This window comes from Mustela lutreola, chromosome 4, assembly GCF_030435805.1.
Source record: "Mustela lutreola isolate mMusLut2 chromosome 4, mMusLut2.pri, whole genome shotgun sequence".
NCBI classification, from domain to species: Eukaryota; Metazoa; Chordata; class Mammalia; order Carnivora; family Mustelidae; genus Mustela; species Mustela lutreola.
This window is the reverse complement of record NC_081293.1, coordinates 110,971,575-110,996,197: the sequence shown is the minus strand read 5'-3', so window position 1 is coordinate 110,996,197 and position 24,623 is coordinate 110,971,575. Positions and strand designations below refer to the sequence as shown.

Genomic DNA, 24,623 nt, shown 5'->3' with positions numbered 1-24,623 from the left:
TAGGGCAGTTCTATTTTCAACATTTTGAGGAACCTCCATGCTGTTTTCCAGAGTGGCTGCACCAGCTTGCATTCCCACCAACAGTGTAGGAGGGTTCCCCTTTCTCCGCATCCTCGCCAGCATCTGTCATTTCCTGACTTGTTGATTTTAGCCATTCTGACTGGTGTGAGGTGATATCTCATTGTGGTTTTGATTTGTATTTCCCTGATGCCGAGTGATATGGAGCACTTTTTCATGTGTCTGTTCGCCATCTGGATGTCTTCTTTGCAGAAATGTCTGTTCATGTCCTCTGCCCATTTCTTGATTGGATTATTTGTTCTTTGGGTGTTGAGTTTCCTAACTTCTTTATAGATTCTGGACACTAGTCCTTTATCTGATATGTCGTTTGCAAATATCTTCTCCCATTCTGTCAGTTGTCTTTTGATTTTGTTAACTGTTTCCTTTGCTGTGCAAAAGCTTTTGATCTTGATGAAATCCCAGTAGTTCATTTTTTCCCTTGCTTCCCTTGCCTTTTGCGTTGTTCCTAGGAAGATGTTGCTGCGGCAGAGGTCGAAGAGGTTGCTGCCCGTGTTCTCCTCAAGGATTTTGATGGATTCCTTTCGTACATTGAGGTCCTTCATCCATTTTGAGTCTATTTTTGTGTGTGGTGTAAGGAAATGGTCCAATTTCATTTTTCTGCATGTGGCTGTCCAATTTTCCCAGCACCATTTATTGAAAAGGCTGTCTTTTTTCCATTGGACATTCTTTCCTGCTTTGTCGAAGATTAGTTGACCATAGATTTGAGGGTCTATTTCTGGGCTCTCTATTCTGTTCCATTGATCTATGTGTCTATTTTTGTGCCAGTACCATGCTGTCTTGATGATGACAGCTTTGTAATAGAGCTTGAAGTCCGGAATTGTGATGCCACCAACGTTGGCTTTCTTTTTCAATATCCCTTTGGCTATTCGAGGTCTTTTCTGGTTCCATATAAATTTTAGCATTATTTGTTCCATTTCTTTGAAAAAGATGGATGTTACTTTGATAGGAATTGCATTAAATGTGTAGATTGCTTTAGGTAGCATAGACATTTTCACCATATTTATTCTTCCAATCCAGGAGCATGGAACATTTTTCCATTTCTTTGTGTCTTCCTCAATTTCTTTCATGAGTACTTTATAGTTTTCTGAGTATAGATTCTGTGTCTCTTTGGTTAGGTTTATTCCTAGGTATCTTATGGTTTTGGATGCAATTGTAAATGGGATTGACTCCTTAATATCTCTTTCTTCTGTCTTGCTGTTGGTGTAGAGAAATGCAACTGATTTCTGTGCATTGATTTTATATCCTGACACTTTACTGAATTCCTGTATAAGTTCTAGCAGTTTTGGAGTGGAGTCTTTTGGGTTTTCCACATATAGTATCATATCATCTGCGAAGAGTGATAATTTGACTTCTTCTTTGCCGATTTGGATGCCTTTAATTTCCTTTTGTTGTCTGATTGCTGAGGCTAGGACCTCTAGTACGATGTTGAATAGCAGTGGTGATAATGGACATCCCTGCCGTGTTCCTGACCTTAGCGGAAAAGCTTTCAGTTTTTCTCCATTGAGAATGATATTTGCGGTGGGTTTTTCATAGATGGCTTTGATGATATTGAGGTATGTGCCCTCTATCCCTACACTTTGAAGAGTTTTGATCAGGAAGGGATGTTGTACTTTGTCAAATGCTTTTTCAGCATCTATTGAGAGTATCATATGGTTCTTGTTCTTTCTTTTATTGATGTGTTGTATCACATTGACTGATTTGCGGATGTTGAACCAACCTTGCAGCCCTGGAATAAATCCCACTTGGTCGTGGTGAATAATCTTTTTAATGTACTGTTGAATCCTATTGGCTAGTATTTTGTTGAGTATTTTCACATCTGTGTTCATCAAGGATATCGGTCTATAGCTCTCTTTTTTGGTGGGATCCTTGTCTGGTTTTGGGATCAAGATGATGCTGGCTTCATAAAATGAGTTTGGAAGTTTTCCTTCCATTTCTATTTTTTGGAACAGTTTCAGGAGAATAGGAATTAGTTCTTCTTTAAATGTTTGGTAGAATTCCCCCGGGAAGCCGTCTGGCCCTGGGCTTTTGTTTGTTTGGAGATTTTTAATGACTGTTTCAATCTCCTTACTGGTTATGGGTCTGTTCAGGCTTTCTATTTCTTCCTGGTTCAGTCGTGGTAGTTTATATGTTTCTAGGAATGCATCCATTTCTTCCAGATTGTCAAATTTATTGCCATAGAGTTGCTCATAGTATGTTCTTATAATAGTTTGTATTTCTTTGGTGTTAGTTGTGATCTCTCCTCTTTCATTCATGATTTTATTTATTTGGGTCCTTTCTCTTTTCTTTTTGATAAGTCGGGCCAGGGGTTTATCAATTTTATTAATTCTTTCAAAGAACCAGCTCCTAGTTTCGTTGATTTGTTCTATTGTTTTTTTGGTTTCTATTTCATTGATTTCTGCTCTGATCTTTATGATTTCTCTTCTCCTGCTGGGCTTAGGGTTTCTTTCTTGTTCTTTCTCCAGCTCCTTTAGGTGTAGGGTTAGGTTGTGTACCTGAGACCTTTCTTGTTTCTTGAGAAAGGCTTGTACCGCTATATATTTTCCTCTCAGGACTGCCTTTGTTGTGTCCCACAGATTTTGAACCGTTGTATTTTCATTATCATTTGTTTCCATGATTTTTTTCAATTCTTCTTTAATTTCCCGGTTGACCCATTCATTCTTTAGAAGGATACTGTTTAGTCTCCATGTATTTGGGTTCTTTCCAAACTTCTTTTTGTGGTTGAGTTCTAGCTTTAGAGCATTGTGGTCTGAAAATATGCAGGGAATGATCCCAATCTTTTGATACCGGTTGAGTCCTGATTTAGGACCGAGGATGTGATCTATTCTGGAGAATGTTCCATGTGCACTAGAGAAGAATGTGTATTCTGTTGCTTTGGGATGAAATGCTCTGAATATATCTGTGATGTCCATCTGGTCCAGTGTGTCGTTTAAGGCCTTTATTTCCTTGCTGATCTTTTGCTTGGATGACCTGTCCATTTCAGTGAGGGGAGTGTTAAAGTCCCCTACTATTATTGTATTATTGTTGATGTGTTTCTTTGATTTTGTTATTAATTGGTTTATATAGTTGGCTGCTCCCACATTGGGGGCGTAGATATTTAAAATTGTTAAATCTTCTTGTTGGACAGACCCTTTGAGTATGATATAGTGTCCTTCCTCATCTCTTATTATAGTCTTTGGCTAAAAATCTAATTGATCTGATATAAGGATTGCCACTCCTGCTTTCTTCTGATGTCCATTAGCATGGTAAATTCTTTTCCACCCCCTCACTTTAAATCTGGAGGTGTCTTCGGGCTTAAAATGTGTTTCTTGGAGGCAACATATAGATGGGTTTTGTTTTTTTATCCATTCTGATACCCTGTGTCTTTTGACAGGGGCATTTAGCCCATTCACATTCAGGGTAACTATTGAGAGATATGAATTTAGTGCCACTGTATTGCCTGTAAGGTGACTGTTACTGTATAGGTCTCTGTTCCTTTCTGATCTACCACTTGTAGGCTCTCTCTTTGCTTAGAGGACCCCTTTCAATATTTCCTGTAGAGCTGGTTTGGTATTTGCAAATTCTTTCAGTTGTTGTTTGTCCTGGAAGCTTTTAATCTCTCCTTCTATTTTCAATGATAGCCTAGCTGGATATAGTATTCTTGGCTGCATGTTTTTCTCGTTTAGTGCTCTGAAAATATCATGCCAGCTCTTTCTGGCCTGCCAGGTCTCTGTGGATAAGTCAGCTGCCAATCTAATATTTTTACCATTGTATGTTACAGACTTCTTTTCCCGGGCTGCTTTCAGGATTTTCTCTTTGTCATTGAGACTTGTAAATTTTACTATTAGGTGACGGGGTGTGGACCTATTCTTATTGATTTTGAGGGGCGTTCTCTGAACCTCCTGAATTTTGATGCTCGTTCCCTTTGCCATATTGGGGAAATTCTCCCCAATAATTCTCTCCAGTATACCTTCTGCTCCCCTCTCATTTTCTTCTTCTTCTGGAATCCCAATTATTCTAATGTTGTTTCGTCTTATGGTGTCATTTATCTCTCGAATTCTCCCCTCGTGGTCCAGTAGCTGTTTGTCCCTCTTTTGCTCAGCTTCTTTATTCTCTGTCATTTGGTCTTCTATATCACTAATTCTTTCTTCTGCCTCATTTATCCTAGCAGTGAGAGCCTCCATTTTTGATTGCACCTCATTAATAGCTTTTTTGATTTCACCTTGGTTAGATTTTAGTTCTTTTATTTCTCCAGAAAGGGCTTTTATATCTCTCGAGAGGGTTTCTCTAATATCTTCCATGCCTTTTTCGAGCCCAGCTAGAACCTTGAGAATTGTCATTCTGAACTCTAGATCTGACATATTACCGATGTCTGTATTGATTAGGTCCCTAGCCTTCGGTACTGCCTCTTGTTCTTTTTTTTGTGTTGAATTTTTATGTCTTGTCATTTTGTCCAGATAAGTGTAAATGAAGGGGCAAGTAAAATACTAAAAGGGTGGCAACAATCCCAGGAAAATATGCTTTAACCAAATTAGAAGAGATCCAAAATCGTGAGTGGGGAGAAAGGGGATAAAAAGAGGTTCAAAAAGGAAGAAAGAAAAAAAAAAAACAAAAAGAAAAGAAAAAAAAAGAAAAGAAAAGAATTTTTAAAAAAAGAAAACACCTAAAAAAAATGTAAAAAAGAAAAAATATATATATTAGATAAACTAGTAAAAAATCGTTAAAAAAGAAAAAGGTAACAGTTAAAAAAAAATTTTTACCCGAAGACGAGAAAAAAAAAAAAATGAAAAAGAAAAAATTAAATTAACTGCAAGACTAAAAAAAATCACAGGAAAAAAGCCATGAGTTCCTGTTTGGCTTTCTCCTCCTCTGGAATTCTGCTGCTCTCCTTGGTATTGAGACCGCACTCCTTGGTAGGTGAACTTGGTCTCGGCTGGATTTCTTGTTGATCTTCTGGGGGAGGGGCCTGGTGTAGTGATTCTCAAGTGTCTTTGCCCCAGGCGGAATTACACCGCCCTTACCCGGGGCCGGGGTGAGTAATCCGCTCGGGTTTGCTTTCAGGAGCTTTTGTTACCTGAGCGCTTTCCGTAGAGTTCCGGAGGACGGGAATACAAATGGCGGCCTCCTGGTCTCCGGCCCGGAGGAGCCGAGAGCCCAGGGCCCCACTCCTCAGTGCGCCCTCAGAGAACAGCGCCCAGTTACTCCCGTCTGCCTGACCTCCGGCCGCGCTCCGAGCTCACCGAGCCTGCGACCGGTTCAAGGTAACACGGAGCTGCGAGCTTACTGTCGGCTCTGTCTCTGTAGCTGGCTTTCCCGTTCCAATACCCGCAAGCTCTGCGACACTCAGACACCCCCGATCCTTCTGTGACCCTGCGGGACCTGAGGCCACGCTGACCCCGCGTGGGCTTCGCCCCGGTTTAGCCTCTGGGGCGATGTCCCTCAGCGGAACAGACTTTTAAAAGTCCTGATTTTGTGCACGGTTGCTCCGCTGCTTGCCGGGAGCCAGCCCCTCCCCCCGGGGTCTATTTTCCCGTCGCTTTGGATTCACTTCTCCGCCGGTCCTACCTTTCAGAAAGTGGTTGTTTTTCTGTTTCCAGAATTGCTGTTCTTCTTCTCTTCGATCTGCCGATGGATTTTCAGGTGTTTGCAATCTTTAGATAAGCTATCTAGCTGATCTCCGGCTAGCTGAAGCAGTCTCAGCTTGCTACTTCTCCGCCATCTTGACTCCTCCTCCGATGTATTCAGATTTTTTATTTCTTCCGAAGTCTTTGATAATTTGTGAATTTATAGGAATTCACAATTTTTTCTAAATTACTTAGTGGACATAAATTATCCCTAATATTTTAATTCCTAATTATTTAATTATTCCTAATTAATCATTACTAATATTTAATATTTAATTAATAATTAATATTCCTAATATTTTAATTTCTGCAGAATTGGTAGTGATGTTCTTGTTTCCTAGTTTTGGTAATTTGTCTTCTCTCCTTCCCTCTTTGTAACTCTAGCTTAACTCTAGCTTAAATACTGATATTTTCAAGTATTTTCAAAACACCATCTGGTTTACATTGGTATTTCTCTCTTGTTTTTCTGCATTCTACCTCAGTTATTTCCGTTCCAGTTTTTATTTCCCTTATTGTGTTTGGGAGGGTTTAGCTTGCTCTTCTTTTCCATGTTGGAGTTTACATTTTTCTTCTTTTCTAATGTAGGTATTTAAAGCTATTAATTTTCTTTTAGACATTTAGCAACCTCTTAGGAGATTTGATGTATTATGTGTTTATTTTCATGTACTCTTGGCTTTCAGAAGGTTGCCTATTAGGTGAATATATTTGTATATATATTAATTGGTATTCCTTTCCTTTATTAGACTTATAGATTAATATTTCTCAACAATATTGGACGTGTTAGCCATAAGGAAGTTTGGGCCATTGTTTCTTCAAATATTTTTCCTGTTCTTTTTTTCTTCTGCTCTATCTGGGAGTCCCATTCCATTAATGCTATCTCATTGGCCTCTGAGCTCTGTTCATTTTTTCTTCAGTCTTTTCCTCTGTTACTCAGCTTGGATAACATACAGTGCTATCTTCAGGTTCACAGATTATTTCTTCTGCCAATTTGAATATTTTCTTAAACTCCTCTAGAGAATACTTAAATTATTATATTTTTCTATTCTACATTTTACTTCTAAAGAATCTTTTCTTTTTTATAATTTATTGCATCCTGTAGAATATCTGTGTGTTCATTTATTATTGTCATACTTTACTTCTTTAAACATGGCTTTCCATATTTTCTTGAACATATTTATAATAGCCGCTTTGAAGTCTTTGTCTGCTAAATAAAAAACCTGGACACACCCAGAGACAGTTTCTATTGAATTATCAGGGTTTCTGCCACCCAATTATTGATTATTTGCCTTTCTTTTTATTTTTTTTTAATTGAAAAATATTTTGTGGAAAAAACATTCTAGCAACTCTAGAGTCTGACTTCTTTCCCCAAAAGGTTGCTTTTATTGTTCTTCTTTTGCTTAAAAAATTGCTTAGGCTAAATCTGTGAAATTGTGTCTCTCAGTGGCTCTACTCTGTTATTTTTAAGCCTGGCTCCCCAGGGACCACCTTTGTGTCTACGTGGTTTAGTCATAGCCAGTGACTGGGTGGAGGTTGTGCTCAGGCACCTTGATAAGAATTCCAGCCTCTGTTACGTGAAATAAATCAGTTAGAGAAAGACAAATACCATATGGTTTCACTCATTTGTAGAACATAAGAAAGAAAAAAAGACAAAAAAACAGACTTTTAAATATAGAAAACAAACTTTCTACCAGAGTGGGAGGTAGGTAGGCAGATAGGTGAAATAGGTGAACAGGATTAAGAGTATATTTATTGGGATAAACACTGAGTAATGTTTGGGATTGGTGAATCACTATATTGTACGTCTGAAACAAATATAGCAGTATACATTAGTCATACTGGAAATTTAAATAAAGACCTCCATCCTCTGATAGATAGTTATGTGTTTATATTGAGTAGCATATTCAGATTTTAGGGAATTTCAAGTTTTCCTCTACTTGTACTATTTGCCGAGTCTTTTCACATCTCCTCTGCAATATATCCAAAGCCTCAGGGTCAAGCAGGAAGTGTGTGGCTGGTGTGGGCTCTTTTGAATCTCCCTAAGCATGCACACAGTTTCAGCCGAGCACATGCTTGCTGCAGTCATGACCCCAACCGCAGACCAACAGAGCCCCTGGCCTTCCTGCTTGCACACCACACAGCTTGTCAGCTCACCTTTGTGTGCTTCCCCATCCCAAATTAACCCAGCTCCTTATACTGTGTAATTGTACTGCTAGTCCTCATGGGCCATCCTGTCATAGAAAAATTTTCATGCCCGTGGAGCTGGGTATTGGGAGGTGGTGAGGAATGGGCTCAGCTCCAGGCAAGAGCACTACTGTTGTTTCTGATCTGCAGTTTTTCAAGCAAAATCACTTCTGATTGTTGTGTATTTTGGACATTGCCCAACTGCTGAAATGGTTAATTTTGTTCATCTAGTCCAGTTTTATAGTTGCTTTTCAAGGAGATTTGTTAACTTCACTTGACCATAACAAGATGGCCTTGCTAGCATTTATTTTTAAATTATGTAAAACATATATATTCCTATGTTTTAATTAAAAGTTTGGTTTTATTTAGGACTCCCAAATAATTACAAGACATGTCAGCTCTTGTGGCTCAAGTGCCATTTGTCTGACAGGTGGACAGTTAAGTCCAGAAGCAGGAAGACATGGTATGACGATCTGCCTTAGACTCATTTCAAAGTGAGAAGGCATTTAGTCTGCCTCAGGGTGACTATGACTTACAGCAATTTAATAGGATGAAAAGTGAAGCCTTCCAACCCCTATACCTTCATGTGTGTATGTTACCACAAGCTTAACCTGAGCCGTGTGCCATTTATGAGGTTAAGACATGGGGTACAATCTTAAGATTCTCTGCTATAACTGTTCTCTTGGACCAAATTAGTTCTTGGCTCTAGTGAGGCAAACATTCTCAGAACAGAAATGTGCTGTTGGAGGTGTGGTATCTGACCAGAGGAAAGCAACAGTGAGGCAGGCTGTTCCTTTGTGAGTCGGCTCTATCCCTCACCCGCTACCTTGTCTTTCCACAGATCTCTTTTTGTGTTCCTTCCCTGACTGTGAGAGTATCACATGCTTTTATAAAAATGTGCACAGAACAGCAATCACAGAACCTGTCCTTCACTCTGTGCCACAGCAGTGTAGACAGCAGTTTGTCTCCTGCTGGTTTTGTGTTTGTAATTCCACATAATTTATTATTATGGGTATAAAGGATATAAATAAAGGTATTTATTTAGACCCTTTTTAAAAAAATACATAATTTAAAAATTACAAAGTTGGTTTGTTGTACACGTTTTGGATTATCCGGAAATGATTCTGTCCTCTGGTTATTTTCTTGTAGGCTTTCTGATTGGCACATATGTACTTGGGTTTTTATTTTTGTAATTACGATCCTATTGGATATAGTTCTTTTCATTATATATTTGCTTGTACTTTATAAAATGTGCATTTTCCATGCTGTAATGAACTACATAAATGCAAGTGGATATGAAATATTTTGTGGAAATAAAATAATTTTTAAACTTTCTTCTAGCCTCAGGCATCTAGATTTTTTCCCCCTCATTTTTGTCAAAATCTACTTAATGAAAAACAAATATCATTTCATTAGACATACTTCCTAAACAAATGATTCCAGAGTGAAATGGTGGGCTTGAATGTATGAACGATATAAGATTCACCATTTTTTTCTCTCCTTCCCTTTTCCCTACCTTTTAGGATCTGAAGAAGAAGCTGAAGAAAAACAGGACAGTGAAAAACCACTTTTGGAGCTATGAGTATTACTTTTGTTAAAGTAAGTGTTTGAAAGTAAAAGTGTAACAAAAAACTGGATCATTTCTTTGGGTACTGTCAAGGTCAAATTCAATAATATGAGTACAAATATATAGTCAGATTTATCCTAGTCACATGGATTTATAATTATATTTTATTCATGTAAAATTTAACATTCTTTTGCATAGATGTGAATTTGTAAAGTATGAAAAATACCTCAGAGTTCAAGTTTTGTTTTTTTTTTTTCTGAGGTAAAATTGGCATGTAACATGTAAATTTCAGGTGTATAACATTTGAATTTGGTATTTGTATATGGTACAAATCACTACAGTGTGATTGCCATCGTAAGTCTAGTTACCATCTCCATTTCTATAGAATAAGGATGAGTTCATTATTGTTTACTTAGCCAGCATGTCTCCATGTCAGATGCTGTTCAGTTACAGGCCCTAATAGCTGAGTGAGGGTAGCAGTGGTATGGGATGTGGGGACCGAGTGTCTGTCTACATCTGAGCCCCTGGGCCTGGAATGGTGAGTGACCACCCCAGGCAGCACAGCAGGCAAGGGGCAGAGCTGGGACTCACCTGGTACCCAATCTGGTACCAGAGTCCGCCGGGGCCCTGCATCCCAATGTCCCCCACATGTTGTGGAGCTTCTGAGATGAAAGCATGTGGTCCAATCAGAGTAGGAGGTGATGGGCCTCAAGGTGGGGCCTGTTGTTCAGATCATCAAAGGGAATCACTTCCACCTCAAAAATGCCAGCAAATAAACACAAAGTGAACTGTAGTAGCAGCAGCGCTGCCTAATTATGTGAGGACAGAAGAGAGCAGTGGCTGGCTTGGAGCTGGCGAGCAGCAGGGACAGGTGGGGACCGGCTGCAGAGCAGCCTGGGCCAGTGGGTGGACCCTGTTTCTCTACCCCCGGCACCCCCATATGCTCGAGACATGCTTTCTGCATCTGTGGTTGAGACGCAGCTGAGATGGGGCCCTGTGAATAGTAAAGCTTTAATATGCCTTATGATAAATTCTTGTGTGGCCACACCCAAGTCTTTTTGTGTCTGTAACAGCTTGTCTTCAGCACACAGACTTTCTCATAAAAACATAAGGCAAAGCGTAGCGCTTTACTTTGTAACACTGCAGCTCAAATATTTTTACGTTCTTCTCTTTTATTCCAAGTGTGAAAATTCATCACTGAAAGTCACTGGAGGAAAAAAAAAAAAGGACCAGAGCTGGGGTCTTGCTATTGAAAGTTGAAGGTGACATCCACTGCTGACTTTAATGAACAGTTAATAAAGAATTTATTTATTGTAATACCTCATAGACATTGTACCAGATCACATACATTTAGGACCTGCTTGTGGCTGGTAAGATAATGTGATGATCCATCCCGTGTTCAGTGAGACTGAGTCTGATCTGTTCATGAATAGTGGGAGCAAAGTCTTGTGCTATATTCCTGATCAAAAGACTTCTGAATATATTGGAATAACACTTTTTTTAGTAAGCAAAATATCTTTTTATTTGATCCGCAGTTTGAAATTTTTTGTTTCATGTCTCAGATTTCTTTTGTATTTCTTTTTTAACATCCAACATTTCCCTTGTGTTTTTTTAACTCACGCTGATGCGCTCTTTGTACAATTTTAAAAAGTAATAAATACCAACATATCAAAATGGTTCATTTTATTTTTCTTGTTTTTCATTATGTATTTGGCTTGCAGTATTGGAATTACCAGAGGGGGCCAGGACGGAATGTGAGTACATATATAGGGTAACCAGACATTTTTGTATTATTTTCATTATGCAATAGCATCTTTCTTATCAAAATAGTGTGAGACTCTTATTTTGAATCCACAGTCTGAAATCATTGCCATCATTCTCCTTGTGTGACTAATTTGAATTAAAATAAACTAAATTATATTGTGAAATCTTTCTTTCCAGCATGAATATTTCCCTTAATGCTTCATGCGGAGACACTGTGTCTCTTAGTTTTCTTTCCTTATTCATTGTGTTCTTCAAGAAAAACTCAGTTGTGAGTACTGACTGGGGCTGGTTTGGCTAGAAAGTGATCTTTGTGCAGGTCAGATCAGGTCTGGTTCCCCCCCCCACCCCCACACACTTACCTGATGTGCATATCTTCTGTGGAGCCTGGCTCAGCCTGACTCTACTGAACACACTGAGATGACTCAGCCTGTGACTTCCAGTGACATAGTTGAACTCAGGGCCTCTGTATGTCTGTGTTCTTGTGAGGAAAGACGCACCTGCTGTTGTGTTGACTACAGTCTACCTGTGCTGGTAGCTTCATGGCAAGGATCTCGTTTCACCCTGCCTACACTGACAAAATGAGACTGAAAATGGAAGCCTCAGTAAATCACCTGCCATGGAAAAGCGCAGACCCTGGAGGAATGTCGGGAATCAGTGCTACTACAAGGAGTGTGCCTGCTGTCTCCTTCAGAACAGTGTCATTGGAGTGGACTGAGGGAGCAGCATCTCGACAGTCCTAGTCATACGATCCCAACTCACATAGCAGCTACTTGGAATGAACTCAGTATAAAATAGGGGACCCTCACCCACAGCCTGAGAGTATGTTTGACAGCAGGAGCATGCCTGTGTGATGGATATGTTTTTTTCTATTAGCTGTGGCCTTTAGGAAGTGAGCTAGTTGGTTGTGGTTTAACTGTCCTTATTTGATCTTACAAGACCCAAAGCCAATGCTTGCAGAGCCCCAACCAGCAGGGACCGGTTTAACTTCAAGCATTTTCCACGAATCAACCACATTTGATAGAGCACGTAGATAAAAACAAGCCTGAGAAAATAGAACACCATCGCCACAGCAGAGCTCTCCTGCCACTCACCAGCTTTCCAGCACCACCACCCTCCTGCTCTCTGCACCTCCTAGTCCACGGCAGCTCAGGGCCAGTTGGGGAAGGGAGTTGGAAGCCACAGGAGACACTGCCTAGGAGCCCAGCAGTGACATCAGCCCACAGAGCTGTAGGTCATTTGTTAGTTTCCCCTCTGTATCTCTCTGCTTTCCACATGTGGAAACAGGTTCAGATCTCTAAGTAGAGGCCAGGCATTTGCCCTAAATAAGTCTGATCACATTCTTGAGAATCAATGAATAGAACAAAATTAAATTTCCACTTTCTTGTATCTTGTGGGTCTTAACGTTGTTTCCACATGGGAACCTCTACTTGGTTTCCAACAGAATCTGTTTCACAGAAAATAAAGCTGATTTTAAGTAAAAACAAAACAAAAAACCCCCAAAAAACAACAAAAAAAACTTTCCAATTTTATTTTAAGATTTTAAAGATGTTAGGATTTTAAAGATTTATTTTAAGATTTTATTTATTTATTTATTTGACAGAGAGAAGGGTTACAAGTAGGCAGACAGAGACGGGGGAAGCAGGCTCTCCACCAAGCAGAGAGCTCGATGCGGGGCTCGATCCCAGGACCCTGAGATCACGACCCGAGCCGAAGGCAGAGGCTCAACCCACTGAGCCACCCAGGAGCCCCTCCTTTCGAATTTTAAATGAGGTCTTGTTTTATTCTAATATATAAAAACTTCTACTTTAAAAGGATTCATTAGAAAAGAAGAAAAACATCCACTTATTTGTTCCTCTACTGACCATACATTGAACATTTTGTTTTATACTTATGTTTGAAGAGATACACACACATATAAATCAGTGTCATACTTGTTAGTATTATTACTCAATAGAAATTGTGGTCAAGGGACTGAATGAAAATTGCACACACAAATATAAAAAACTCAAAAAATGAAAAGGTGATTATCCTCATCAGAGACAAATTCAAAACATGATAGAATACTGTTTTTCATGTGTCAGATTAGCAAAATCCTGATGTTCGGCAGCAGTGTCCTGACATTCACCTACATTGTGGTAGAAATGCATGATGGTGCTATCTCTATTGGGTAAGCTGACAGTACCTAGTAAAATGACCAGTCCACATGTCCATAGTGACATAAAGCATATATTGACATAAGGCAATATTATAATTTCAGCATATTTTATAACAGTAAAAGACTGGAAATAATCCATTGGTCTATCACAAGGAACTGACTTTATAATGTCTCTTAGAAAGTTTTAGAGTCACCTGTAAAATACTTTGGAGCTAAGTGTCCCTGTATACTGACATATAAAGAGCTCAAGGATACATAAATGAGAAGTGCAGAATATTGTATGTTGTATACTCCCTTTGTGTTAGAAGGAAGAAAATTAGTTCATGTGGATTTGTTTTTTATATGTACATTCATATTGCATAAATAAAAAATTGGAGCGTTGCACAAGAAACTAAAGTGTGACCTGTAAGTGCCAGGGAGGTTGATACAGTGGTTGAAGGAAGATTTCCCGTTTCATTTTTAGAGTGTTTTGATTTTGGAACCATGTGAAGTTGTACTCTTAAGAATTTTAGAAGCGGGGGTGTCTGGGTGGCTCAGTGGGTTAAAGCTTCTGCCTTGGGCTCAGGTCATGATCCCAGTGTCCTGGGATCTAGCCCCACATCAGGCTCTCTGCTCAGTGGGGAGCCTGCTTCCTCCTCTCTCTCTGCCTATCTGCCTACTTATGATCTCTATCTGTCAAATAAATAAATAAAATCTTAAAAAAAAAAGAATTTTAGAAAGGTCCTGGCATGCATAGTTCTTCAGCAACACTTTCTGATTAATTTTACATTTCTTTGACAACCTATATTTTTTTGTAGATGCATACTACTCCATCATATAATACCATTTAATTATTTTTTAGTTTCTTACTGGCATTTGAGTGAATTTGGGACCTTTGTGAATGGTACTATGGTATCACACATAAATCTTAGTGCATACCTTTTGTATGTGTGGGGCTGGGTGGGTGTGTTAACTATTATTTCTAAAGGAGAGCTGCCAACAGTAGATGCTAATGCTGCTGAGGACTCCCATGTATCCCCAAAATTAACTCTTCTCATCCACACAACCCCAGGAGACAGGACACATTTGACAACTCTATTTGACAGATGAGAAAATAATGGCACAGAGAGTTCAAATAGCTGTAGACCAAAAATTTCAATCCAAGCACTTGGGGTTCAGAGTCCAAGCACTTAACCCCTCCCCCACCCTACCTTTCCAGTGTTAGTGCTGCTGTCATGGGATTCTTGTGAGATCAGGAACATGGTGACGGTGACATACTGGGACAGGTCTGAGCACACCTGCCAGTCATGCGACAGGTTATACTGTCACCACTGGAGCGTCTTTAACCAAATGAGTGAATCTGCTGACCTTTGAAGGAGAAATACCAGGGCACCTTCACTGGCTGTGGCTCTCTTACAGCTGGTGCCCCCAAAAAAGGCATCATAAGGACTACCTCAGAGAAAAAATTAGAAATGTGGAATTGACCATTATTACAATCACTGCTGAATTGGAAGGCTCAGTTGTCATCCTGTCCCTCACCTTGGACTCTCAGATTGCACCAAGTGAAAGTACACAGAGGCCAAAGTAGACATTTAATTGTTTTTATTGTAAAACAGTACAAAATTCAGGTAGCAAAGATTGCAGCTTATGTGTAGAATAAAAGGCTTCTTTTATTCTTTTATTCTTTGGATGTGCAGAATAAAAGGCTTCCTGGCAATTATCTGATTAAAGAGCCCCAGGGGACAGAAGCTGCATGCTGGCTGTACTCAGGCACGGGGACTGGGTGGCTGAGGAGCTGGTGGACATTAAGGAGAGAGGCGTGCTGATGCCCCTCTAGATGCCCCCTGGCCCCGCCCTGGAGTCATGGCAGAATTTGTTCTTGCTGCAGACTGAAAATTGCTGTTTGCCCAGTGATTTGTAAACCCATTCTGCAGAAATGACACAATTGAAAATGCATGCATGAACTGAAATAAAGCTAACCAAGAAAGAAAGATTTTTAACGACAACAGCCAATGGAGAAAAGTGGATCCTTGGTGCCACCATGTGCTAGGAACTCTTCCCATTGCCACCGAGTGCTGGTCTCCCAAACAGATAGATGGTGGTGATGGTGGAGGAGATCAGGCTCTTGAAGTAGAGGAGGAGGTAGGTGTAGCAGGCAGAGGTGGTCTTGAGCTGTAGCTGCAGGGTGGCTAAAAGAGGTCATTTATTAGTTTCACATTATTTTGAAAGACCAGGTCTTATTAATGGGGGGGTCACATATTTCTGAATATCTAGGTTGAAGGACACCCCCACCACAAAACAACCAGAGAGTGAATATCTATCCACCATTGCCACCAAGACAACTCAGAATCCAACTTGTACATCAAGTCAAACAACAACCTCTGGGAAATTCACTTAGAACATTCTCAAGTATTAAAAAGTAAGATTAGGTCTTAGATGGATGAGTCAACCTGAAAAAAGCACTGGTGGTAGGCAGCTTTTATAATTTCTTTACTCCTACCATGTCTGTAAGTAATAATATTAACACATATGCTTTAACCACTAACTAAATGGCAGATATTTAATTTTAGAGGTTTGTGTGCAAAGCTCTAATCTTATTTAAGTTCTCAATATCTATGAGATTATTTTCATTTCCATTTCACAAATAAATTGAGAACAGAGAACTAATTTGCCTGATGTCAAACAGTAAGTACCAAAAGCCAGATTTTATCCCAGCAACATAATATTCAAGAACACATATACCTACTCTGTAATTCTGAACCTCCACATTCAATAAACAGCCCTGACAACAAAGAGTTAAGCATAAATATAAAGATATGAATTGTTGATTTATTTTTATTTATTTATTTTTAAGATTTTATTTATTTATTTGACAGATAAACCACAAGCAGACAGGGAGCCAGCCAGAGAGAGAGAGGGGAAAGTAGACTCCCCACTGAGCAGAGAGCCTGATGCAGGGCTCGATCCCAGGACCCTGGGATCATGACCTGAGCAGAAAGGAGAGGCTTTAACCCACTGAGCCACCCAGGCACCCCTGAACTGCTGATTTAGAATCATCTCAACCATTACATATTGTGCATCAATGAGATTCCTATCAAGGGTACAATCAATGGAAATTTGATTGTGTTCATAGTAGGTTCATGGTTGATTGTGTTCATGGAGGGTAGATCAGTAGGGCTAGAGTCAATGGTCCTAGTCACATTCTTTGTACATATGCAGGGAGAAAGGGCTAGAAACCAGTACTTAAAATGTATCAGCTAAATGTAATACCCTATGCTAGACATTCCACATATGTGACATCATATCTTCAGTAACTGAGTGAAGTGATACTCATGTTATTCCTCGTTGGCTCAGAAATGTTAACTACTGTACCCATATTCATGCAACTAATATTTAAAAGCCAGTTGTTAATGTCTAGTCTGTGGCACTTGAAGCCCCGCACTCACTGACCCTCCCCCCATGTGTACACCTGTCTCAGGGCCTTAGCTTTGGGATTTCTTGCTCTATGATTACATCATAGAAGAAGAATAAAAAACTGAGTAAATGTTTGTATTGTTGATTCAGAAGTTCTGGGTTGATGCCCCAGATCTCGCTGTGTGGCACGATTCAAGGGACTTAATTAATTTCAGTTCCTTGCCCTCATGTGTAAAACAGGAATAAAATCCTTCACAGTGAGTGTTAGGAGAATTAAACAAAATGCACTCTTGGTGCAGCATAACACCTTCTGTATGAGAACCTCTTGGTGTTCATGTTATTACTCACCATCAAGAACTAAGATTTAAAAAAGCACTAGAAGCAACTTAATACCAGGTTTCCTTAATCAGTAGAAACAAAGGTCCCAGAAATGAAGTCCATTGTTGAAAGAATTCAGATCACATCATTGTACCCCTAACTTATAGTCCTCTCACACCCAAATAGCATTTGCTGTGTGAAGATGACTTCACATAACACTCAGTCTCTTTTGCAAGATCCAGCTATTCTGAGGTTTCTACCTGAAGCCAGGGGAGTTCAAAAGTTAAGTTGATCAGGAAGAAAAAAATGCTACAGCATAACATAAAGGTAAACATAGACAAAAACTTACCATCCTCAGGGCACCTGGGTGGCTCAGTGGGTTAAAGCCTCTGCCTTCGGCTCAGGTCATGATCCCAGGGTCCTGGGATCGAGCCCTGCATCGGGCTCTCTGCTCAGCAGGGAGCCTGCTTCCTCCTCTCTCTCTCTTCCTGCCTCTCTGCCTACTTGTGATCTCTCTCTGTCAAATAAATAAATAAAATCTTAAAAAAAAAAAGTTCAAGGATAATAAATGCAAATTATCATAAAACATCGTGGCTAAAATGAGGGTATTCAGGAAAGACAAAGGAGTGAATTTGACCTCCTAAAGTTGCAGAAAATTTGGTATCGGCCCTTTCTTGCACTTTATTTTATTACTTTTAAAATTATTATTTAAATTCCAGTTGGTTAACATATAGTGTAATATTAGTTTCAGGTGTACAACATAGTGATACACTTCCATACATCACCAGTGCTCATCACAACTAATGTCCTTTTTACTAATGTCCTTTTTACTAAAATCTCCCACCCAAGAAAGAATACTTCTTTCTCAATCAAGCTTGGTTGAAAGCTTGGACCAGATAGTTTTACCTCTTCAAAATCACTTTTTCAATTTGGGCTTCCATGTTCTATATATTTTTAGTTTTCATCAAAAACAAAAAGAACAAACAAGAAATAGCATTAGAAATTTGCTGAGGAAAAACATTAACAAGATGGCCTCACTAGCTTTTTTGCTATGAGAAGACCTTGGGAGACATTCCTTTCATAATTTAATTCCCAAGTAAAATACATCATAAAGAACACATCATAAGAACTTCTCCTTTTGTTATAATCATCACCATGGGATGTTACTATAGTATATTTTCACATTGATCAGTATAAAAATCAATACCTAAAGGACTTCAGCCCAGTGGTTACATTAAACTTATGCTTAGCTCATTTGCCTCCTCTCTGTTTCTTAGTTGTAGAAATAAAAAGAATTCAGACTGTTTTCAGTCTCACTTCAGTTATTTTAGGGAAGAATATACATAAATACAATAAATATATGAATAAATATATACATGTTATGTCTTCAAAAACAAGCATTTTCAGACATTATTGTGCTGCTTCTTCACCATATGCCAGGAAAAAGGGAAGATAATTGTTCCACCCCAATTTGATTGTTAGAAAAACTAAAGATCCAAGAAGATAAAGAATCACCTCAGCAATTCAGAGTGGTATACTGCAATGGTCTTTGCACATCTTGTTAGTGTTTGTCCCCTGCTGCTTCCCAAGGGCTTGTGAACCACAGCGAAAAGTACAAACTGGTACCTTCTTATGGACCCTCTGGGTCTTGGTCTGTGATGTTAATGCCAGCACTTCACTGAGTCTAGTGGGTTACTGGATCACCGCAGGGCCAGGGCGCATTCAGCCGTCTGCCCACACTGTCTAAATATATCCAGTATCTGCACCAATGAGGTTCATTTGGGACACCATGCCTGAATCACAAGTGACCCAGATTGATTAGGAAAAGCATGTTTTCTCTACTGTAGTGATCCTCCTTGGGACAGTAGTTCATCCTGCATCCCTCCCCGGCCTGGGACACACCAGGACTGCAAGAATGCTGCTGAGCAGCTTTACCAAAGGTAAGAAATATGTTCATTGGGTTGAATGAAGAATATATGTACACATTAGCCTCATTCAATCTTCAATTACCAAATTTCACCTTATGGCGTATATAAAATTCAAATCTAAAAAACCCAAGACCATACTAAAACTTCAGCTCCCAAATTATTCTGTTTTTTGTTTGTTTGTTTATTTGTTTGTTTTGTTTGTTTTTTGTTGAGTTGGGATCTGGTTCTATCAAATGAATAGCATCTTGTCACCAACTCATCGTTGATGGGTTATACCTTGAGTAGACCAGGTTGAAGTGAGAGGGACTTTGACTTCTGAGTAGAACATTATTGAAAGGTGTATAATTGTTTTTATTTCCTGACTAAGTATGATCGTCAAAAGTGGACTCTCTTTTTAAACATATATGGTGCGCTAATTTGCTATATACTTTCATGTGTATTGTTTCATTTAATCTCTACAATGACCCTAAAAAAATCGTTGTGCCCTTCATATTTTGGATGATAAACTGAAGCAAGAAAGAATAAGTGAATTTTTCTTTTCCTTTTTCTTTTTTAATATTTCAAAGCCCATATTATTTCAATTCACTGGGGAAATAGCAGGACATTTATACTGCCTTTAAAGGTAACAACATTCAGAGATAGTTCTGAATGTTTCTTTGTTTCTTTTCATTAATATTTAACAGAAAAGGTGTGGTATTTCCTTTGGAAAAAAATAGGTAATGGGAGGTTATATCTCCATATATGCACATACCTCTTTTCATTGAACGAAAAACAATCTCTTCATCAATCCCTCTTTTATTACTCTCGTGTGTGATGATACATTTTTGTTCTTTAGCCAATGACTCTCTAGCCACAGTCAGCCAGCTGAATTTCATGTATGTGTCCTTAGTCTTCATGGTGTCTCCCTGCTGGGATTTCAGAATTCTTTTGCCATCCTTTTCTTTCCAATGTATCTTGATAACTTTGGGGAAAAAATTCTCAAGAAGACAAATATATGTACCAGACATGTGGAATTTTATTCAGCAAGTGAAGGGGAAAAAATTATGGGCTTGGGGAATTTGTCTGCATCAAGGCTTTTGTCTGTAGGGGAAAATAGAATAGCAATTAAAAACATTAAAGACAATTAAAGACAATAGCAACTAAAGACATTAGAAAACACATTAGAGAAATACAAACATCGTGTGGTTTGGAACTCCTAGTACAGAGTGAAGTGAGGGGGGGATTTGCTCTAGAATTAGTGCTTATCATGGTCTTTCATCCACAGTGGGTTATGAGATATTGATTGTTCTTATTTTCAGTGGGAAAACAGATTCAATAAATCATATAACTTGCCCAAAGTCACAGCTAGTAAGCCTTAGAGTCTGGATTAAAATGTGAGATTTTTGAAACAGTACACGCTCACTTTCTGAATGGGTTCTACTAACATGTATTTGGCCATCTATCAAGTTGACATTTAACTCTTCAAATATGGATCCCATGCCCACTCTGAAGTAGTGGAGGTCTCCTTCTTAATTCCTGATTTTATAAAATATCTCAATCTCACATCTGAATGACTCCAGGGTTTTAAGTAAGACAATGTTTAAAACTGTACTTCCCAATTATTTATAATGCCTTGAATTTAGAAGCAAAGGGGCAGTATTTCAAAACTGCTATTGGAAAGCTTATTTTCAGGAATGCTTTTATATTAACTTTATCAAGTAACACACTTTTCAGAATTTTGTTTTGTTTTGGAAAATGTTCATTGAAAACACATTTTACATTGGAATTTCATTTGTACTTTAGGTATAACTAAGAAGACACCCTAAAAAGAAGACACACTGTGAAGAATTTGGACTCTCAGCATCTCCCCTCAAAGTTGAATCTGCTCTAGAACACTGCTAAACATTTTTAGAATGCCATAATATTCTGTAATTCCACCTGCTGAATAAAATAGATATATAACTAGTAGTATAAAAGTTATGATTCCAGACTTTTTTGAAATAATGTCAAAATATTTAACAAAACATCATAGTTTTAAAGGATGTGTCACTTGAATGTTGGTATGTTACTTGATTATACATTTACTATTAAATTAATGATTGAAATTACAAATGTTAGAAACATTTTAAAATTGATTTCCAAATGAAATTCAAGTATTTTTCTGACATTCTCTTTGAGCTAGTTTGAAGTTAGTTTAATAATTCAATTTCTTAAGGAGAGAGGAGTTGGATTTCTCATTTAAGAAGAGAAGGAAAAAGTTCTTTTGGGAGAGATTCTTAATATTGTTTTTTTTTTTTTTTCCAAAAAAATTCATGAGAATTTCTACCTTTGTAGCAAAACTCCTGATTCTAGCATTCGATTGCTAGAATACACATTGATTATGCAGTCAGTTGGGAAAAAAAAAAAGACCAGAACCTTGTTTTTCAGTTTAGGAATTCATATGTACCTATCATCACAACCACTAAGAAAAGCAAAATGTATACTTTCTCTCATTTTTTTCAATGTTTTACTGCCTTTGTGAAAATTCTTGAAAACTTTTATTTGTGCAGACCCAGTATGCTAGAAACTTCCCTGTGAGATGTTCTTCCTCATTCAGGCAAAATTTCATCTCTAAGGCTAGCGAAGAATGAACAAATTTAGTAGATTGAATTTAGGGGGAAAAAACTTAGCTTATACATTTTTTAATATGTTTACACAGTTAAGTATTTTGATACTTTATATTAGTCATCCTCTGACAATGAAAGTTTAGCAATTTTTTGTTCTTTTCCATTGGTTATTTTTGAAATCAAATAATCAAATAAATGATCAAATAAATGTATAAGCCTCTTTACAAAGTTTCAACACAGAAATATCAAATTGCCCTAAGATCTTAGAAACCCTCAGTTGTTGCAGCTAGTTAGCTCCTTGCTAATATCCTCCATGCTAGGTCAAGCAGCAATTACCCCCAAGGACTGGGATGGAATTTCCTGCCTCCCCAAGGATCCTGCTGCTATTTGTGACCAAACTGGGACCAAAGCCTAGAATTCTTTTTTATTAATTTTTTAATTTTTAATTTTATGTTTTATTTATCTTATAATTTGTTTGTTTGTTTGTTTTTCATTTCTTCTCAGCACTATAGTATTTCTTGCACCACACCCAGTGCATTCTGAGCCATCACCAGCACCCAGTATGTGGCCCCTGCATTGCCAGCCTCCCCTCCCTACCTTATACTGAAGAATGTAAAGAAATTTACCTGTAACCCTAACTTTGTGCCAGGACCAAACACTTTGATTCTGCTCCAGCCATACTAATCTCACCTGAAAAACTTTTACAGCAATCTTTCTGTGCCTCTTTTAAAATTGTGCCCACAGTTTTTTTCAGTATTTACATAAATTTATAAAAATGGACCTTGTTAACATTAAACAAAGATAAAGCTCAAGCAAAATCACATTAGATATGAATGCAGTTGAGAATGGAAGAACTGACCCCTCCCTGCCTGGACAGCTTGGGTCTGTCTGTTCTAGCTCACTCACATGAGTTGGGGAGTATGATTTCACTTTTCCTCACCATTTTCTTGACCCTTAGCTATCTCTTCCTTTAAAGGGTTTTCTTGTGCAATATAACTTCTTTTACTAGACATAACTTACAGCTAGTATTTATTTTGTTTTAAAAGAGGATCAAAAAGTATTTAATAAATGAATGTTCAATGTTTTTACAGATTTTTTTTTCTTTCTACATATTGAGGGGTGAGTGTTTTGTTTGATTGTAAAGTAAGCTCTTTCCAGAATGCAATCCCCACTAATTAGAGACGAGATGAGTTGTTACAGAGTCCTGTAACATATTTATTCCTGAAAGACTGCCTCTCTGAACTCGAAATTACCCCCTAATAAATTCCAGGGTATTGGTTTTCAATTCAGAATAATTGATGTTCTATTGTCATTTACCATAAGAGTTTTTTTTTTTTTTCCACTGCTGTTAAAAATGAGATCAAAAGTGATCACATACATTTTGCAGGTTATTAAAGAAAGGAACACTATTCATTAAGAAAGGAACACTATTGACACCAGAGGTACTTAATCAAAGCATTTCTCATTTAAGTGACCAATTAGAAGAAAACCATTTTGGATCCCAGTGGCCGGGAATATAGCCTTGCATCATGCTCCCTGCTCATTGGAGAACCTGCTTCTTTTCTCTCTCTCTGTCTGCAGCTCCCCCTGCTTGTGTGCTCATTCTTTCTCTATTTGTCAAATAAATAAATAAAATCTTTAAAAAAGAAGAAAAGCATTTTGAACCAATAAGTCACACCAATGGTTTGTAGGCACAGTCTTAAAAATAATTTTAATTTCAAGCCTGAATCTATTTTTGGGTGTGTATGTATATTCTAAAAGTAGAATTTTAATCTGCTCATACACAGGGAAGTAAATAAACCATTTGCAAAGTAGTTTTATTTCCATATATAGTAACCAGTAGCTGCAAAATTGCTGCCCAGATGCTGAGGTGATCTTACATTGTTTTTTCTAAAAAACATCTCTCAGTTTACCATTTACAGGGTCAAAACAGAACAAAGTTACTTACCTGGGGGAGTTACTATGAGCTTAGTCCCTTGTGCAAACATCTTGATCCAGCCTGAGTTATCACATCGGTTAGAGGTTCTATAAAAAACACCAGCCTTCTCCGGAGCTTCATGGCAGGATCAGCAGGTAGAAACCTTGTACTGGAAATTTGATTTTCTGCATTCCCCTGAAAGTCTTTGAATATAAGCTTCATGGCATCTGATATCTTATAAGTTTTCCTCAAATTAACTGACAACAATATCTGTTTTGCAAGGAGGCAGTAATCACAGAAACAACAGAAAACAAATAAAAAGAGCAAAAGAAAAAAAAAAAAAACAGAGAGAGAGAGGGAGTAACTGGTCAACCAACCACTTATCTAAATTACCAGGAAAAGTATTCAATCAGTTAAGAGGTTTTGATTTCCAGGTATTCAATTGTGCGAAACTGCTTAGAGAAGCATCAAAGGAGAAGCCCCTCTGTTCTCACACACACAAAAAACTGCTCCATTAGCAGTTTGGGATTGTATTTCTAAAGGAGGAAACTCTTTAGTAATCCAAAATGTAATTATATCAACAGATATCTATTTGAGAATTGTTAACAATGTTCTTCATTTTGTGACCAGCTACTTTTATGACTTGGCAATTTTTTTTTTTTTTTACCACATAATGCAAAATGAGAAATAGAATTTGTGTAATGACATACTATTCCTGGAATGAAGGAATAAATTTGTAGAACTCTATCTTCCATTAAATAATAGATTCCTATTTAAACCAAAATTTTTGAAAACAAAACCCAGTTCTCTGATATGTTGAAGGAAAAAGCCTCTTGGAAGCTATTCTATGATCTTCAGAAATGCACATGTAGCTCTGCTTGTGTGGTTAACTAGCTTTGGATAAGGTGTTTGTCATACTCGGGACACCACTTCCCATTTGCTGTGTGGACATTGGGCTATGTATGTCCAAAGGGCTCTTCCTTTTCCCACAGCTTACGAACCTGTGATTAAGAGCAGGTTTGTTTGCTGTGGCTGCTCAAGTGAAAAAGGAGTTGAAGGTTAGTAATGGAGAAGGTTTTCCTGCAGGTCCCTTCTGAATTTGTGACATTGTGAGATCCCAGCGGACACAATAGCAG

The 24,623-nt window shown here is 38.2% G+C and overlaps 1 protein-coding gene and 1 pseudogene across 4 annotated transcripts in view; one reads left to right on the top strand and one right to left on the bottom strand.

The window, feature by feature from the left end:
- Positions 1-11,100, top strand: part of STARD3NL (STARD3 N-terminal like) — a 60,156-nt gene extending 49,056 nt beyond the window's left edge. For all 4 annotated transcript variants that reach the window (XM_059170756.1, XM_059170757.1, XM_059170759.1 and 1 more), the window contains 2 exons: positions 9,383-9,458; positions 10,609-11,100. Coding sequence is in view for 1 of the 4 variants with exons in the window: in XM_059170758.1 (XP_059026741.1) it covers positions 9,383-9,441 (59 nt within the window). In the remaining 3 variants the exon portion in view is untranslated. The remainder of the gene's footprint in view (positions 1-9,382; positions 9,459-10,608) is intronic.
- A 3,809-nt stretch (positions 11,101-14,909) lies between these two features.
- Positions 14,910-23,629, bottom strand: LOC131830167 (T-cell receptor gamma chain C region C10.5-like; annotated as a pseudogene).
- Between the last annotated feature and the right edge of the window lie 994 nt (positions 23,630-24,623).